This window comes from Centropristis striata, chromosome 5 (assembly GCF_030273125.1).
Source record: "Centropristis striata isolate RG_2023a ecotype Rhode Island chromosome 5, C.striata_1.0, whole genome shotgun sequence".
Taxonomy (NCBI): Eukaryota; Metazoa; Chordata; class Actinopteri; order Perciformes; family Serranidae; genus Centropristis; species Centropristis striata.
The window spans coordinates 409,907-427,053 of record NC_081521.1 but is presented as its reverse complement, the minus strand read 5'-3'; the positions used below and the strand labels follow the sequence as shown (position 1 = coordinate 427,053).

At 35.0% G+C, this 17,147-nt stretch overlaps 1 protein-coding gene across 4 annotated transcripts in view; it reads right to left on the bottom strand.

Annotated features, from left to right (window-relative positions):
* Positions 1–9,236: 9,236 nt before the first annotated feature.
* The window catches only part of ikbkg (inhibitor of nuclear factor kappa B kinase regulatory subunit gamma), a 34,036-nt gene continuing 26,125 nt past the window's right edge, over positions 9,237–17,147 (bottom strand). For 2 of the 4 annotated variants that reach the window (XM_059332523.1, XM_059332525.1), the window contains 5 exons: positions 16,088–16,160; positions 15,870–16,004; positions 14,980–15,116; positions 11,488–11,564; positions 9,237–9,749 (listed from right to left, as the gene is read on the bottom strand). In XM_059332523.1, coding sequence (XP_059188506.1) covers positions 9,577–9,749; positions 11,488–11,564; positions 14,980–15,116; positions 15,870–16,004; positions 16,088–16,160 — 595 coding nt within the window. In that variant the 3' untranslated portion in view covers positions 9,237–9,576. The remainder of the gene's footprint in view (positions 9,750–11,487; positions 11,565–14,979; positions 15,117–15,869; positions 16,005–16,087; positions 16,161–17,147) is intronic. The other 2 variants (XM_059332524.1, XM_059332526.1) reach the window with 1 other exon arrangement.

Genomic DNA, 17,147 nt, shown 5'->3' with positions numbered 1-17,147 from the left:
GATGAAACCTGCGACTATATTGAACATTTCTAACTTCTCTCTCCAGGCTGGTGGAGGATCATCATCTATGTGCCGCTGGGTTTAGCAGCTCTCATCATAACTGTTGTTGCAGTCAACATGTGGACAAGAACTAAAGGTGACAACGTTCACAAACTTTTAAAAACAGGAAGTTTGAATTCACCTGGATTTTTATGGTAGAAGCTAAATTTGACTCTTTTATTTTGTCTTTTCAGGGAACAGAGCACAGATGGGAGACAACAATGTGAGTTTAAACAACAAATTATGACTTTTTTCAGTGTAATATTTGTATTCATGCAGAATCTGAAGTATATTGTTATTGTTTTTCACAGCAGCGTAATGATGAAGATGAAGATGAAGGTACGGTGCACTATGAAAACGTTGGAGAGCCTTCTGCCTCCATCAGACTCCACTGATCAACAACATCAACTCAGCACAGAGTCCACTGCTGGTAGATATCAGCTCAACATCTGTAGCAAACAGAAATAATGAAACATTGTCTTTCTTGTTCCTCTGTATTAGTTTTTAACTTTGAGCCAGACAAACACACTCAGGTTCTGATCTGACATTAAGAGACGCCCCCTGTTGGTGAAACTTAGTTTACGTCATTGTTTAACTCTCACCTACCCATAAATATTAAGTCAAGTCAAGTCAAGTCAAAGTTTATTTATAGACATTTAAAAACAACCTCAGCTGACCAAAGTGCTGTACAGTTATTAAAATACAACAAAAATCATACACAAATATAGTTCATTCATTCATTACCATTAACTGCTTATCCGCAATCGGGTGGCGGGGGGCTGGAGCCGATCCCAGCTGCCATTGGGCGAGAGGCGGGTCCACCTGGACAGGACGCCAGACTATCGCAGGGCTGACACATAGAGACAGACAATCACACTCTCATTCACTCCTACGGGCAATTTAGAGTCACCAATTAAACCTAAGTGCATGTTTTTGGACTGTGGGAGGAAGCCGGAGAACCCGGTGAGAACCCACGCTGACACGGGGAGAACATGAGAACTCCACACAGAAGAGCCGCAGGCGGGAGGCGAACCGGCGACCCTCTAGCTCTAGCTGACCTGACTTCTGACCGCCGTAACCTTGAAAGTCATGTGACTTGGACAAAAACCAATAGAAAAAAATACCAGGTTGGGATATGACTGTCATTAACTTGCATTGTAGCGAAATCTGTGTCAGTTTCACGGAAATTTGAGTGATTCCGTGGCTATTCCACGGATTCCTGTGAGACCAGGTTGATAAATCCAGTAGAGTTTAAATAAGATATGAGTTGTTTGGCTTAACGATGGCAAAGTGAGAATACAGCAGCAGCTAAATATATTGGTTTCTTATGTAATATGTGTCCTTGCAGGGGCAGAATGAATGTTGTTAAAATGAATTCTTGCTGGTTTTTTCTCATCATTGTTTTAATTGCTTGTTGTTTTTATTGCTTAATTAAATAAATGAATAGTTCCACAAGATTGCAAATTATTTCCTCGCCTGGTTTTGACATATTTTGAGTTACATGAGTTTTTTCTTTGTTTGGTGCTTTTAGTATTTATCTGTCAGTAAAACTTCTTGACTTTCAAGCACAACACTTAGAGGTTCTAAAAATGTAAAAAGAGAGAAAACGCCCAGAACTATCTTGTTGGGGCTCACAGGGTTTAAGAGCATCAGTGTGTTTAACCATCTATGTTTCACCTCTACAGCTGTTAACCACATTCTCACCAGAACACGGCCTCAGTTTTAAAATAACTGCAAAGATACAGTGATCTCAGACCTGTGCATGCTGTCAGACAACACCATCAACCACTTCTGTTTTTATAAAAACAACTAGAAGCAAAGTTGCAGTTGGGGGGTCTTGCTCTTTTTCTACATCCTCCTCCTCCTCCTCTAATTCTCACTCCTTCTGCTATAATACTGTAAAAAAATAAAAATCCCTATATATACATTTGCAAAATCAAGTATTCTTTTTAAATTTTATATAAAAATAGAAAATAAGAAAAGAAATTGAGATTTGGGGGGAAGAACTGAGCTAAAAACATTTTTTTTCACAAAATAAAAAAATTGCAAACACAAAATGAAGCAGCGCGGCTTTATGGAGCCCCTAAATAATTATTTGTACTTTGAGACGAGCGTGCGCACACATAACACACACACATCACATACACACAAACACACATCACACACACACACACACACACACATCACATACACACAAACACACATCACACACACACACACACACACACACACACACACACACACACACACACATAAATGAATAAATTAGTGCCAAGACAAAATGAGGAACCAAGAAACGATCTTCACACATTAAACTGAGTTCATTTTAAGAAGCAGCTGGTCAGAGACTTTGACAGTTGAGAGCGAGACACCAAGAGAGAAGCACGATGGCTGAATTCAGATGGATTATAATGTCTTCATCTGTGATGCTGCTGTTCAGCTTTAGAGGTAAGAACACAAGTTTAGTTTGTAACGTGGTGAGTTTAGTGAACTCTTGGAGCCAAAGATGAGACACAGTGCTGCTTCTGGTGCTTTACTGTCTATTTAATGTCTTTAATGTGTATGAATGGTGCTATACAGCTACATTAGCCTTCAAACCAAAGAAACACAAACTTATCTCAAACTATTATCACACTACTTATGAACATAACAGACAAATTACTACTTTAGTTCATTTTTTATATTTTCTCAACAGAAGCAGCTGTGAAATCTTCCTCTGTCGCTGTCAGAGTTGGAGATGAAGCTACTTTGCCTTGTGACGATGTGGAACATGATCAGAAGAAGTGTGACAAAGTTACCTGGTTGTTCACTGATTCAAACAATACAGTACCAATCATGCTGATTAAAGACGGGCATATTCACAAAGATGCTGCAACTAAATCAGACAGACTGAGTGTTACAGAACAATGTTCTCTGGTTATAAAGAGTCACAGTGGAGGATGTTGGTCGATATTACACCTGCAGAAAGATCAGATCAAGACAAAAAGTTCAAGATGTTGTTGTTTACCTCTCTGTTGTCAGCAGTGAGTATTTAAGTCATAAAGTTTAACTGTCTTGTTAAAACAAAATACTGAAATTTTACAATGATTCTGATTCCAGTGATGAAATTAATTTTACTCTTGTTGTCTTTCTCTCACAATATCTCCATCTTCACCAGTCACTGAACAGAAGAACGCTGGTACAGTCAGATTGTTGTGTTCTGTGACTAAAGGTGCTTTCTGTCTCCACTCAGTGAAGTGGCTGCATGAGGGAAATGATGTCACAGACAGAGAGACACCACAGGATGACTGTTCAGCCAAAATGACATTTACAACATCTGACTTCAATCAGAAGTCAAAGAACGACTCATTGAAATGTGAAGTGACAGATTACAGTAGAGAGGTGTATCTGTTCCCCTTCAGCCCTCCTCAGTCCTCAGGTGAGAAACCAGGTGAGAATATGATGAGCTGTTTAAACTCACTTCAAACTGATGTGGATAATTACACAAGCTATGTTTTTAAAAGTACATTTTCTGATTGTGTTTATTAAAGGTGATGATGCAACAACGACAACAATTACCTGGAAATCATTTGAATTCAGCACAACAGAAGAGACAAACAACAACGATGGAAGAAAACAACAACAAGGTAGAGAGTGAACAGAACAGAATTATATGTTCAGAGACTGTTGATATCTTTAAGAGCAAACTTTAGACTTATCTTTTTAATTTGGCTTTTACTTGAACCATTTTTAGACATTTTTCTGCTCATGCAACTTAGTGTTATAACATCTTCTCTTTTATTTATTTATTTTCAAAAAATGATTAATATATTTAGGGACCGAGCACCGAAGGTGCGAGGACCCTATTGTAATTGGTCCGCTTTTTCTTACTTATTATTATTCCCAAACTTAAATCGCCTTTTTGGGCACTTTATCATATTCCAAAACTCCTCATTTTTGGAAAATACATAAATCTCCGCTGAAATTTACGTATTCTAGTGGTCCCGGGAATGGGCGTGGCAAAATGACTCAACAGCGCCCCCTTGAAAGTCAAGAAAATTCAGCCCCTCGCACAGGAATGTCGTACAGACACGAAATTATCTATGTACGTGGATCATGGCAAGACGCACCGAAATGTAACAAGAACCCATACCCTAAAACGTACCAGGAGTTTGCCATTTTGCATTGAAAATGCCATTTCCTGCTGTTTTTGCCCATTTCCATCTCGCATACTTTAACAAACTCCTCCTACAGATTTCGCACCATTGACTTCAAACTTGGTCAGTACCATCACAAGGCCTTTGGGATCAAAAGTTATTCAAATCTTTACCGACGGTCACACTATGTGGGCGTGGCTTGCCGCCAAAATATGGCGTCTCGCTATAAAACACAACATCCTTATAACTTTTCCATACTTTGTCCGATCTGGTCCAAACTTCTCATGCTTCATCAGAGTCCAGCCCTTAACACTTCTACATAATAATATTTCATAAAGCCCCGCCCCTTATGCTTTATTAACACCCACTTTCATAAAATGACCACGTTGCATACTTTACATAACTCCTCCAACAGATTTAATCCCATTGACTTCAAACTTGGTCAGTACCATCACAAGGCCTTGGGGAACACAACTTATCAAGACCTTTACTGACCTTCACACTATGTGGCCGTGGCATGGCTGCAAAATATGGCATCTCGCCATCTAACACCAGACTGCATAACTTGACCATACATTGTCCAATCTGTCCCAAATTTCTCACACGTGATGAGGGTCTAGCCCTGAACACAGCCACGTGTACATATTGACACACAGTCATAGTGCCCCCTGCTGGCAACAGCAAGTAACATGTTTTACTCCTAGCTCCAGCAGTAGGTTACACGTAGAGACACGAAATTTAGTACACACGTGCTTCATGTGGAGACGCACCAAAAAGCCTCTTGGACCCATACCTCAAACCCAACCGGAAGTCCGCCATCTTGGTTTGAATATCGCACTTGTCATCGTTTTTGCCAATTTCTAGCTCGCATAATTTAACAAACTCCTCCTACAGATTTTATCCAATTGACTTCAAACTTGGTCAGTAGCATCACAAGACCTTTGGGATCAAAAGTTGTATAAATCTTTATGGACAGTCACACTATGTGGGCGTGGCATGGCGGCAAAATATGGCGTCTCGCCATAAAACACGAGATCGTTATGGCCCTTTCACTATTTACCCAGAGGAAATGTTCTAGTTTCAACTTTTATCTCATTATTTCAATATTTTTTTTTTCGATTTTTAGCTCATAATTTACTTGTTTATCTCATTATTTTGATTTTTATCTCATTTCATTTTTTTAATCTCAAAATTTCGACTTTTATCTTACAATTATGACTTTTTTATCTCATAATTTAATTTTTTTTTTATCTCATAATTTTGATTTTTATCTCATAATTTCTACTTAAATTAAGATTATTAAATCTAGAAATAAGCATGTTGAACACTTAAAATAATAAATTAACTCTGAAAACAAGATAAATGATCTAACTCTTCTAAATCTAAAGTTTTTTTGAAATCTTGGTTAGAAACAAATAATTTTAGTGTTCCAGTTTGTCTTGTTCAGTATCTTCATGTTTTCAGGTCTGATTGAACTTTGTGAATATTCTGATCCTTCTAGTGAGGCTTTTCTTTGTTACCTTTGTACTTTTATCCTGTAAGTGAGTGTATTTTTGTTTGGTATTGAACTTTTACCAAGTAAAGACTTTAGTCAAACCTTCTGCCGCCTGAGAGTCGTGCATTTGAGTCACCACACTGTAAAATATGTAGATCTTACTGGGAAAAACTGCTAAACCATGACAGTAAAAGACGTAAAATGATAAATGAGTTAATTCAGTTTCAGTAACAATGAAACACTGTAAATGTTTATATCAGACAAAACAGGATTTTTAAACATTTTTTTAAAAATCCATTACTCCGCTGTAAAATACTCTGGATCTAAATGCTAGTATAGTATTTTCTAACCAAAACAACCAGTACAGGAGCTTCAATACAACAACTTTCATACTGTCACTCTTTATCACCCACTGACAGCAAACAATCAGACACATTCTGACAACAATAAGACATGTTGGTTGGAAGGAAACACCCTGTGAGCCGTTCTCCTTTCTCTAGATCAGGGCTCTCAAACTCTAATTACCTGGGGGCCGCTGGGGGCAGGATCAAAAGGACCAAAACAGACACAAAAGGACCAAAAAAGACACAAAAGGACCAAAAGAGACACAAAAGGACCAAAAAAGACACAAAATGACCAAAAAAAAGACACAAAATTACTAAAAAAGACACAAAATTACAACAACAAAAAAAGACACAAAATTACTATAAAAGACACAAAATAACTATAAAAGAAAAGACACAAAATTACTAAAAAAAAAGACACAAAATTACTAAAAAAGAAAAGACACAAAATTACAAAAAAAAGACACAAAATGACTGAAAAAAGACACAAAATTACTATAAAAGACACAAAATGACTGAAAGAAGACACAAAATGACAAAAAAAGACACAAAATGATTAAAAAAAAGACACAAAATGACCTAAAAAAGACACAAAATTACAAAAAAAAGACACAAAATTACTAAAATAGACACAAAATGACCAAAAAGTCAAAATGACCTAAAAAAAGACACAAAATTACTAAAAAAGACAAAATTACCAAATAAGACACAAAATTACTAAAAAAAGACACTGAATTACTTAAAAAAGACACAAAATTACTTTTAAAAAAAAGACACAAAATGACTTTAAAAAAAACACTGAATTACTTAAATAAGACACAAAATTACTAAAAAAGACACAAAATTACAAAAAAAAGACACAAAATGACTAAAAAATACACAAAATTACAAAAAAGACACAAAATTACTAAAAAAAAAGACACAAAATTACTAAAAAAAACACTGAATTACTTCAAAAAGACACAAAATGACTAAAAAAAAAGACACAAAATGACTAAAAAAAAGACACAAAATGACTAAAAAAGACACAAAATTACAAAAAAAGACACAAAATCACTAAAAAAAAAGACACAAAATGACCAAAAAAATACACAAAATGACAAAAAAAAGACACAAAATTAAAAAAAAAAGACACAAAAAGACACAAAGTGACCAAAAAAAGACAGAAAAAGAACTAAGAAAAGACACAAAATGACTAAAGAAGACACAAAAAAGACACAATGACTAAAAAACAAACACAAAATGACCAAAAAAAGACTCAAAATGACTTACAAAGACACAAAAAGACATGAAAAGGATTCAGAAATGGACAAAATAGCCCTATAAGACTCCAGAGGGTTAAACTTTACAGTACAATAACAGTTATTTATAAATAACAATAAGGGATAATATCATCTGTTAACACAATAAACAAATGTATAACTTTCTGAATGGCATAGCTGCATATACAGTCATGGAAAGAATTATTAGACTCTTGTTTTCTTCAGTTTCTTGTTCATTTTAATGTCTGGTTCAACTAAAGGTTCATTTGTTTAAACAAATATAATGATAACAACAAAAATATCTGATAAGAGTTTAATCTAAGAGCTGATATCTAGACATTTAACATTTGATTTTGGTTATTTTCAAGGATGTTTCCATCACTGTAGATGCAAAAATAACAGAAAAAGCCACAAATTGACCAAAAATAGATGTAAAAATGACTAAAAAAGGACACAAAATTATCGAAAGAGACACAAAAGACCAAAAATAGATGAAAAAATGAATAAAAAAAGAGGCAAAACGACAAAAAAAAAAAAAGATGCAAAAATTATCTAAAAAAAAACAAACACAAAATGACAAAAAATACAGACATGAAAAACATTATTCGACCATTGTTTTCTTTTATTTCTTGTTCATTTTAATATCTGGTTCAACTAAAGGTTCATTTGTTTGGACAAATATAGTAATAACAACAAAAATATCTGATAAGAGTTTAATTTAAGAGCTTTAAGAAGACGCCAACACAGAAAATGAATAACTGATTTATTTTGTAAATCTTGGAACAATTTGAAACAATATTGTTTGCACCAGATGATCTCTAATTACAGACGACAGTGACAGGAAGTGAAGGAGCCTCAGTGTTCCTCCCCTCACAGATAAATAGTGAGATGCCTCAGATTAACATCAGACAGAAGAAGAACAAGAAGAACTAGAAGAAGAAGAAGAAGAAGAAGAAGAAGAAGAAGGACTAGAAGGGGTTCAGGCTCTTAAAGTCTACACTGTAAAAAATAATCTGTTAAATTTACGGTAAAATACCGGCAGCTGTGGTTGCCAGAATTTCACCGTAAAAATGACAGTGAGAGGGTTTTCTACTGTAAATTTAAATGTAAATATCAGCAAAAACTGTAATTTAGACTGAGTATTCCCTTTATTTAAAGGTAATTGTGTCCTTGAGACAATATGATATTTCTCCATCCATTTTACATGATTTTTTAAAATATTTTTACAGTAAAACTGTGTGTTTTTCAAAAGTTTTGTTCTATTCTGTGATTTACAGTAATATGCAATTTTTTATTTTAGGCCGTATTTCTCATGCAATTTGACAGCATTTTACTGTAATTTCTACAAAGACTTTTTACAGTGTAGAATGAGAGACGCTGCAGTCACACAGACACACAACACAGAGAATGGATACACAACAATAGGTGTTTTGAGGTAATGTGGACAGCAACATGTAGGAGCAGAACACATCAGAGTATTTTATAGGATTTAAAGCTCACTAAGTTATTCACATTCTCTGGTTTTTTCTCTTTTCAGGTGAAAATCACCTTCTGAATTATCACTTTTTCTACCCAATTATTTTCATAAGTATACACATTTAATCCACAGTATTCATGTTCCTCTCACAAGATATCAGGATCATATACAAACAGTGATGGAGGAGGAGGAGAGGAGAGGAGGAGGAGGAGAGGAGAGGAGAGGAGAGGAGGAGGAAGAGGAGGAGGAGGAGGAGGAGAGGAGGAGGAGAGGAGGAGGAGGAGAGGAGGAGGAGAGGGAGAGGAGAGGAGAGGAGAGAGGAGGAGAGAGAGAGAAAGTGAGAGAGGAGGAGGAGGAAGAGGAGCAGGAGAGGAGAGGAGAGGAGAGGAGAGAGGAGGAGAGAGAGAGAAAGTGAGAGAGGAGGAGCAGGAGAGGAGAGGAGAGGAGAGGAGAGGAGAGAGGAGGAGAGAGAGAGAAAGTGAGAGAGGAGGAGCAGGAGAGGAGAGGAGAGGAGAGGAGAGGAGAGAGGAGGAGAGAGAGAGAAAGTGAGAGAGGAGGAGGAGGAATAAAAGAAAGAGGAGCAGGAGTAAATAAAGGATGATAATAAAGCAGCAGGTGTTTGTCCAGCTGATTCTCTCTCTCCATCTGATGTCTTCATTCAAACAGATTCCAGGTTTTTTAAGGTGCAACAACCAAACATGTTTGTTTTCCAGGCGGAGCCCAGAGCAGGAAGTACATGTACTGATGCTGTGACTGTGTGTGTGTGTGTGTGTGTGTGTGTGTGTGTGTGTGTGTGTGTGTGTGTGTGTGTGTGTGAGCTATGCTACTGTATACAGTCCATGACGTGGATCTGCAGCGTGTCCATGTCTGGAGCCTGGTACTGGCACTTAGGACAGCATAGATCTGGCAGGTCCTCTGGTCCAGCTGCCCCCTGGTCTCCTACCGGGACCAGACCCTGGTTACGGAATGACGGGGCGGGGGGCACCGTGTTGAAAGCTGCAACCAGGGAGAGAAAGCAGGTTAACCTGAGAGAGTCTCCACAAGACGTGTTGCCTATATATATATATATATATATATATATATATATATATATATATTATATATTATATATTATATATATATATTATATATTATATATATATATATATATATATATTATATATTATATATTATATATATATTATATATTATATATATATATATATATATTATATATTATATATTATATATATATATATATATTATATATTATATATATATATATATATATATATATATATATATATATATTATATATTATATATATATATATGCAAAATACCAACTTTTAAGGTGAAATTAAGCATTATTTGTGTCAGACACTGAGCCTCCACTATATCCTTGCTCTGACTCTAGACTATAGATCCAGAAACTTAATTTCCTCATCTTTGATTGCCTACTTACAATAAAACTAAGGGGAAATGGTCCAACGACTGAGCAAGATGGGCAATTTGGCGGCCATATTGATATGCAAATGAGAAGGTCAAAAACTCAAAATTTCGCTTGGGAACCATTTTTTTGGACTCAGCACCCTTGAGATATGTAAGGTAGGCCGGTTCCTGACTTGTACCCATAAATGCTCCTCACTTCTTATAGAAGGCCTTTATTCTATATTACTATCTATTATTATCGATATGACTCAATACTTGGATGACTTGAACTACTGAGATGGACTTCTCATCATATTGTGATTAACTGAGCTGATCAGGTGTAAACAACCATTGCTGCTCTAGATTAAAGAGCACCAGGAGCTCTGAACGTTACCACGTCTCCTTCTCTCATCTCTTCTTGTTGTTGTTGTTGTTGTTGTTGTGATGTCACAGTTTCCTGTCATGTGTTGTTGTTGTGTGATGTTAGATCGTCTGAGTTATTAGTTCAAATGAACAGTGCTGTGAAAATTAATTTCCCTCTGGGGACAATAACATCTGATCTACAACAGCCACAACATGTTTGTGGTGAAAACTAACTAACTACTAAGTTAAGTGTTAAGAGATTAATCTAAGAGCTGATATCAAGACATTTATCATGGTTTTATTGATAATAACCAAAATCATGATCAATAAAACCATGTCTAGATATCAGCTCTTAGATCAAACTCTTATCATATATTTTTGTTGTTATCATTATATTTGTCCAAACAAATGAACCTTTAGTTGTAGCAGACTTTAACCCTCTGGAGTCCATCTATTTATTGAATTATACACGTTTTATTTACAGTAATAACTTTATTTATATCTGATATGTAGACAAGCTGAGAAAGCCAGTTAAAGTTCAATCATAGGAGCTTTCACAGTGTCACATTTATGTTTCTAGAACATTTTTAAAATGGGAATTTTCTTTCTACAATGAAAACTATTACTATTTTTAATTTACATGCAAATCGACTGTTTTATAGTTGTATTATTTATTATTATTTCTGCTGTTTTTGTGTGTATAAATGGTTTTAAAAAATGGTCCATTTCCATAGAAAGCTGTGTCTTCTGTTTGTATTTTGGGTTCCTGGCAGCTTTATACTTTGTTAATGAAAATAAAATGAAAAATCTGACTGATAGCTAGTTTGTGTGTAGAAAAAGGACACATTTGAACCTAAATCTCCTGACTCCAGAGGGTTAAATGGAGTTTTTTGACATACTTTAATCCATGTATGTGTGCCTGGTGTCTGAATGTTAGCATCAGTGTGTGTGTGGTGGTGTACCTTGTGGAGGAGGAATATGTGGAGCTCGTGTTGAAAAGTCTTCCAAGTGTCTCAGCTTCATTTGCTCCATACGAGCTCTGAAACACAGGAGGACAAACACAACTCTCATCTTTCATCAGATTAAAACACTCTACTGCAGGGGTCAAAACTCAAATTACCTAGGGGCCGCTGGAGGCAGTATCAAAATGACCAAAAAAAAGACACAAAATGAGCAAAAAAAGACACAAAATGAGCAAAAAAAGACACAAAATGACAGAAAAATGAACTAAATTACTTAAAAAAGACACAAAATGACCAAAAAAAGACACAAAATGAGCAAAAAAGACACAAAATTACAAAAAAAGACACAAAATGACTAAAAAAAGACACAAAATCACCACAAAGACACAAAATTACAAAAATGACACAAAATGACCAACAAATATACAGAATTACCAAAAATACACAAAATGACCAAAAAATACACAGAATTACCAAAAAAAAAAGACACAAAATGATGAAAAATAACCAAAAAAAAGACACAAAATTACAAAAAAGACACAAAATGACTGAAAAAACACTTAATTACTTTAATAAGACACAAAAACGACTGAAAAATACAAAAAAATACCAAAAAAGACACAAAATGACAGAAAAAAACGAAATTACTTAAAAAAAGAAACATAATGACCAAAAAAAGGACACAAAATGATGAAAAAAAGAGACAAAATTACCCCCAAAAAGACCTAAAATGACCAAAAACAGTAATTAAAGGGACCTTCCACACACAACACGGTAAAGTGCCATTCATATAAAACTCACATTAAACTTTCATATCAAGGTGGGGGCCACAAAATATCATCACGAGGGCCACAATTGGCCCGCGGGCCGCCAGTTTGAGACCCATGCTCTACTGTATGTAACTCTCAGTATACGTGTGTTTCTTTCCCCTCTCTTACTCTCTCCTATTTATTTCAGTCCATTATGTCCACTTTTACTAGATGATAGACAGGTAGGCTGCACATATTGCATTTTGTGTTTTTTAATGTTTATTTTCCAAAGGATCAAAGGATCATTGTTCTCATAAACTGATAGCTCCACGTTCAGGCTTGGGGGAGGGAGGGACGTTGTTTACACCAGTAGTTCTCAACCTTTTTGAGTCGCGACCCCCAATTTAACATCCATGTTGTCCGCGACCCCCGCTCACTGAACACAATCTCATACACACAGTTCAGATCACCCAAAAAAGACACAAAATGACCAAAAAAAGACACAAAATGACCAAAAAAGACACAAAATGACCCCAAAAAGAAACAAAATGACCAAAAAAAGACACAAAATGACCCCAAAAAGAAACAAAATGACCAAAAAAGACACAAAATGACCAAAAAAAGACACAAAATGACCAAAAAAAGACACAAAATGACCCCAAAAAGAAACAAAATGACCAAAAAAGACACAAAATGACCAAAAAAGACACAAAATGACCAAAAAGACACAAAATGACCAAAAAGACACAAAATGATCAAAAAAGACACAAAATGACCAAAAAAGACACAAAATGACCAAAAAAAGACACAAAATGACCCCAAAAAGAAACAAAATGACCAAAAAAGACACAAAATGACCAAAAAAGACACAAAATGACCCCAAAAAGAAACAAAATGACCAAAAAAAGACACAAAATGACCAAAAAAGACACAAAATGACCCCAAAAAGACACAAAATGACCCCAAAAAGAAACAAAATGACCAAAAAAAGACACAAAATGACCAAAAAAGACACAAAATGACCCCAAAAAGAAACAAAATGACCAAAAAAAGACACAAAATGACCAAAAAAGACACATAATGACCCCAAAAAGAAACAAAATGACCAAAAAAAGACACAAAATGACCAAAAAAGACACAAAATGACCCCAAAAAGAAACAAAATGACCAAAAAAAGACACAAAATGACCCCAAAAAGACACAAAATGACCCCAAAAAGAAACAAAATGACCAAAAAAAGACACAAAATGACCAAAAAAGACACAAAATGACCCCAAAAAGAAACAAAATGACCAAAAAAAGACACACAATGACCAAAAAAGACACTAAATGACCCCAAAATTAAACAAAATGACCAAAAAAAGACACAAAATGACCAAAAAAAGACACAAAATGACCAAAAAAGACACATAATGACCCCAAAAAGAAACAAAATGACCAAAAAAAGACACTAAATGACCCCAAAATTAAACAAAATGACCAAAAAAAGACACAAAATGACCAAAAAAAGACACAAAATGACCAAAAAAGACACATAATGACCCCAAAAAGAAACAAAATGACCAAAAAAAGACACAAAATGACCAAAAAAAGACACAAAATGACCAAAAAAGACACAAAATGACCAAAACGACTAAAACACATGAACACTTTAACACAGTGGAGACAGAGCTGACTAAAATGATTTGGCGACCCCCAGAAATCATCTCACGACCCCAATTGGGGTCCCGACCCCAAGGTTGAGAACAGCTGGTTTAAAGGCTTGAAAGATGTAACAGAATATTTTTGTACAAATTTTGAAGTTCAAAAACTAGGGCCGGGACTTTAACGCGTTAATTAACATTAATTAATTACACAAAAATGAACGCGTTTAAAAAATTGAGGCATTTTAATGGAACTTATTTATTTTTGCAGCGCGGAACGTTTCTCACTGGATGAGTTTCAGGAGGACCGATTATACTGGAGCACCAAATATTTATACGCCATTAAAATCAATTAATTAATTACAAAGCCTCTAATTAATTAGATTCATTTTTTTAATCGAGTCCCGGCCCGATCAAAAATCAATAAAGATATGTAGGCTTCCTGTTTTAGCTGATCTTTATTTATTGATCGTTACCGTGATGTGGCTTCCTGTTTTAGCTGATCTTTATTTATTGATCGTTACCGTGATGTGGCTTCCTGTTTTAGCTGATCTTTATTTATTGATCGTTACCGTGATGTGGCTTCCTGTTTTAGCTGATCTTTATTTATTGATCGTTACCGTGATGTGGCTTCCTGTTTTAGCTGATCTTTATTTATTGATCGTTACCGTGATGTGGCTTCCTGTTTCAGCTGATCTTTATTTATTGATCGTTACCGTGATGTGGCTTCCTGTTTTAGCTGATCTTTATTTATTGATCGTTACCGTGATGTGGCTTCCTGTTTTAGCTGATCTTTATTTATTGATCGTTACCGTGATGTGGCTTCCTGTTTTAACTGATCTTTATTTATTGATCGTTACCGTGATGTGGCTTCCTGTTTTAGCTGATCTTTATTTATTGATCGTTACCGTGATGTGGCTTCCTGTTTTAACTGATCTTTATTTATTGATCGTTACCGTGATGTGGCTTCCTGTTTCAGCTGATCTTTATTTATTGATCGTTACCGTGATGTGGCTTCCTGTTTTAGCTGATCTTTATTTATTGATCGTTACCGTGATGTGGCTTCCTGTTTTAACTGATCTTTATTTATTGATCGTTACCGTGATGTGGCTTCCTGTTTTAGCCGGTCGATCTCAGCCAGAGCCTGAGTCAGCTGGTCCTGCAGCTCCTCCTTCTTCTGGTTCAGCTTCTCTCTGGCTTCTCGCTCCGCCAGGAAGTCTGCCTTGTAGATCTCAGCCTGAAGAACAAACAGACGGTTAGAGGAACTGCTCTTCTGTTTCATTTATATCTGACTGGATTATACAGGCGTGTTGAAACCAAGATAACGAAAACTAACAAAATAACAAAAACTAGAATTGAAAAAACATTTCCGTTAACTGAAATAAAAACAAAAACGAGAGTTTAAATAAAAACGATAACTAACTGAACTCGACTGAACATTTGTTCTCACTTTGAGATAAAAATATCAGGATATCCAGTACAGGCCAAAAGTTTGGACACGCCTTCTCATTCAATGCGTTTTTCCTTTATTTTCATGACTATTGACATTGTAAATTCATCAAAACTATTAATGAACACATGTGGAATTATGTACTTAACAAAAAAGTGTGAAATAACTGAAAACATGTCTTATATTCTAGTAAGCAAAGGGTGGTTACTTTGAGGAATCTAAAATATAAGACATGTTTTCAGTTATTTCACACTTTTTTGTTAAGAACATAATTCCATATGTGTTCATTCATAGTTTTGATGCCTTCAGTGAGAATCTACAATGTAAATAGTCATGAAAATAAAGAAAAACGCATTGAATGAGAAGGTGTGTCCAAACTTTTGGCCTGTACTGTATATCCTATATGGATATTCAGCCTAAATATATCAGGATAATATGACTTTTGGTCCATATCACCCAGCTCTAGCTTGTACTGAAGTGAACATAATAATTGTAATGAACACAGCGACTTGTGTACAGGTGTGTTGTTGTTGTTTGTACCTGAGCGGTGAGGACTGGAACCGTCTCCAAGGATCCTTTCTGCTGCTCCACCTCCTCCTTCAGTTTATCGATCAGGTCCTGTTTCAGAGCCAGAGCTCTCTCTGCCTCCTCCAGCCGGCTGCACAGGTCTCCTCCCTGCAACACCAACAGCCAGAGATCACAATAATCCTCCAGCTGAACGCCACGACTCATGATATCGATGTTTAAACATGGTTTACCTCACTCTTCAGTTTAGAATCATAGTCTCTAAAGAGACAGGTGTAGGCGTGCTGCAGCTGGGTCAGTTTCTTCCTGTGACGGAGGAGACAAACAGCAGTTTGAGACAATAAAACGCACCTCTTGTTGTTTGGTTTTTGTTTTGCCTCTTCTCGTTGGCTTTTAACACCACGTAGAGTGTTGATTTTATGATTTTTTTTAATTTTTAATTTTTTATTTGTATACATGCATATTTTATTTTGGGCGGGCAGTACATTTTACACTTTATTTTATTTATTTTGATTTGTATACATGCATATTTTATTTTGTGCGGGCAGTACATTTTACATTTTATTTTTTTATTTTTATTTGTATACATGCATATTTTATTTTGTGCGGGCAGTACATTTTACATTTTAATTTTTTATTTTTATTTGTATACATGCATATTTTATTTTGTGCGGGCAGTACATTTTACATTTTATTTGATTTATTTTTATTTGTATACATGCATATTTTATTTTGTGTGGGCAGTACATTTTACATTTTATTTGATTTATTTTTATTTGTATACATGCATATTTTATTTTGTGCGGGCAGTACATTTGACATTTTATTTGATTTATTTTTATTTGTATACATGCATATTTTATTTTGTGCGGGCAGTACATTTTACATTTTATTTGATTTATTTTTATTTGTATACATGCATATTTTATTTTGTGCGGGCAGTACATTTTACATTTTATTTGATTTATTTTTATTTGTATACATGCATATTTTATTTTGTGCGGGCAGTACATTTTACATTTTATTTGATTTATTTTTATTTGTATACATGCATATTTTATTTTGTGCGGGCAGTACATTTTACATTTTATTTGATTTATTTTTATTTGTACACATGCATATTTTATTTTGTGCGGGCAGTACATTTTACATTTTATTTTATTTATTTTGATTTGTATACATGCATATTTTATTTTGTGCGGGCAGTACATTTTACATTTTATTTTATTTATTTTTATCCCATTTTTTATTTATTCTATCTTATTGCATCTTACTGTTCTATTGTTTACTACA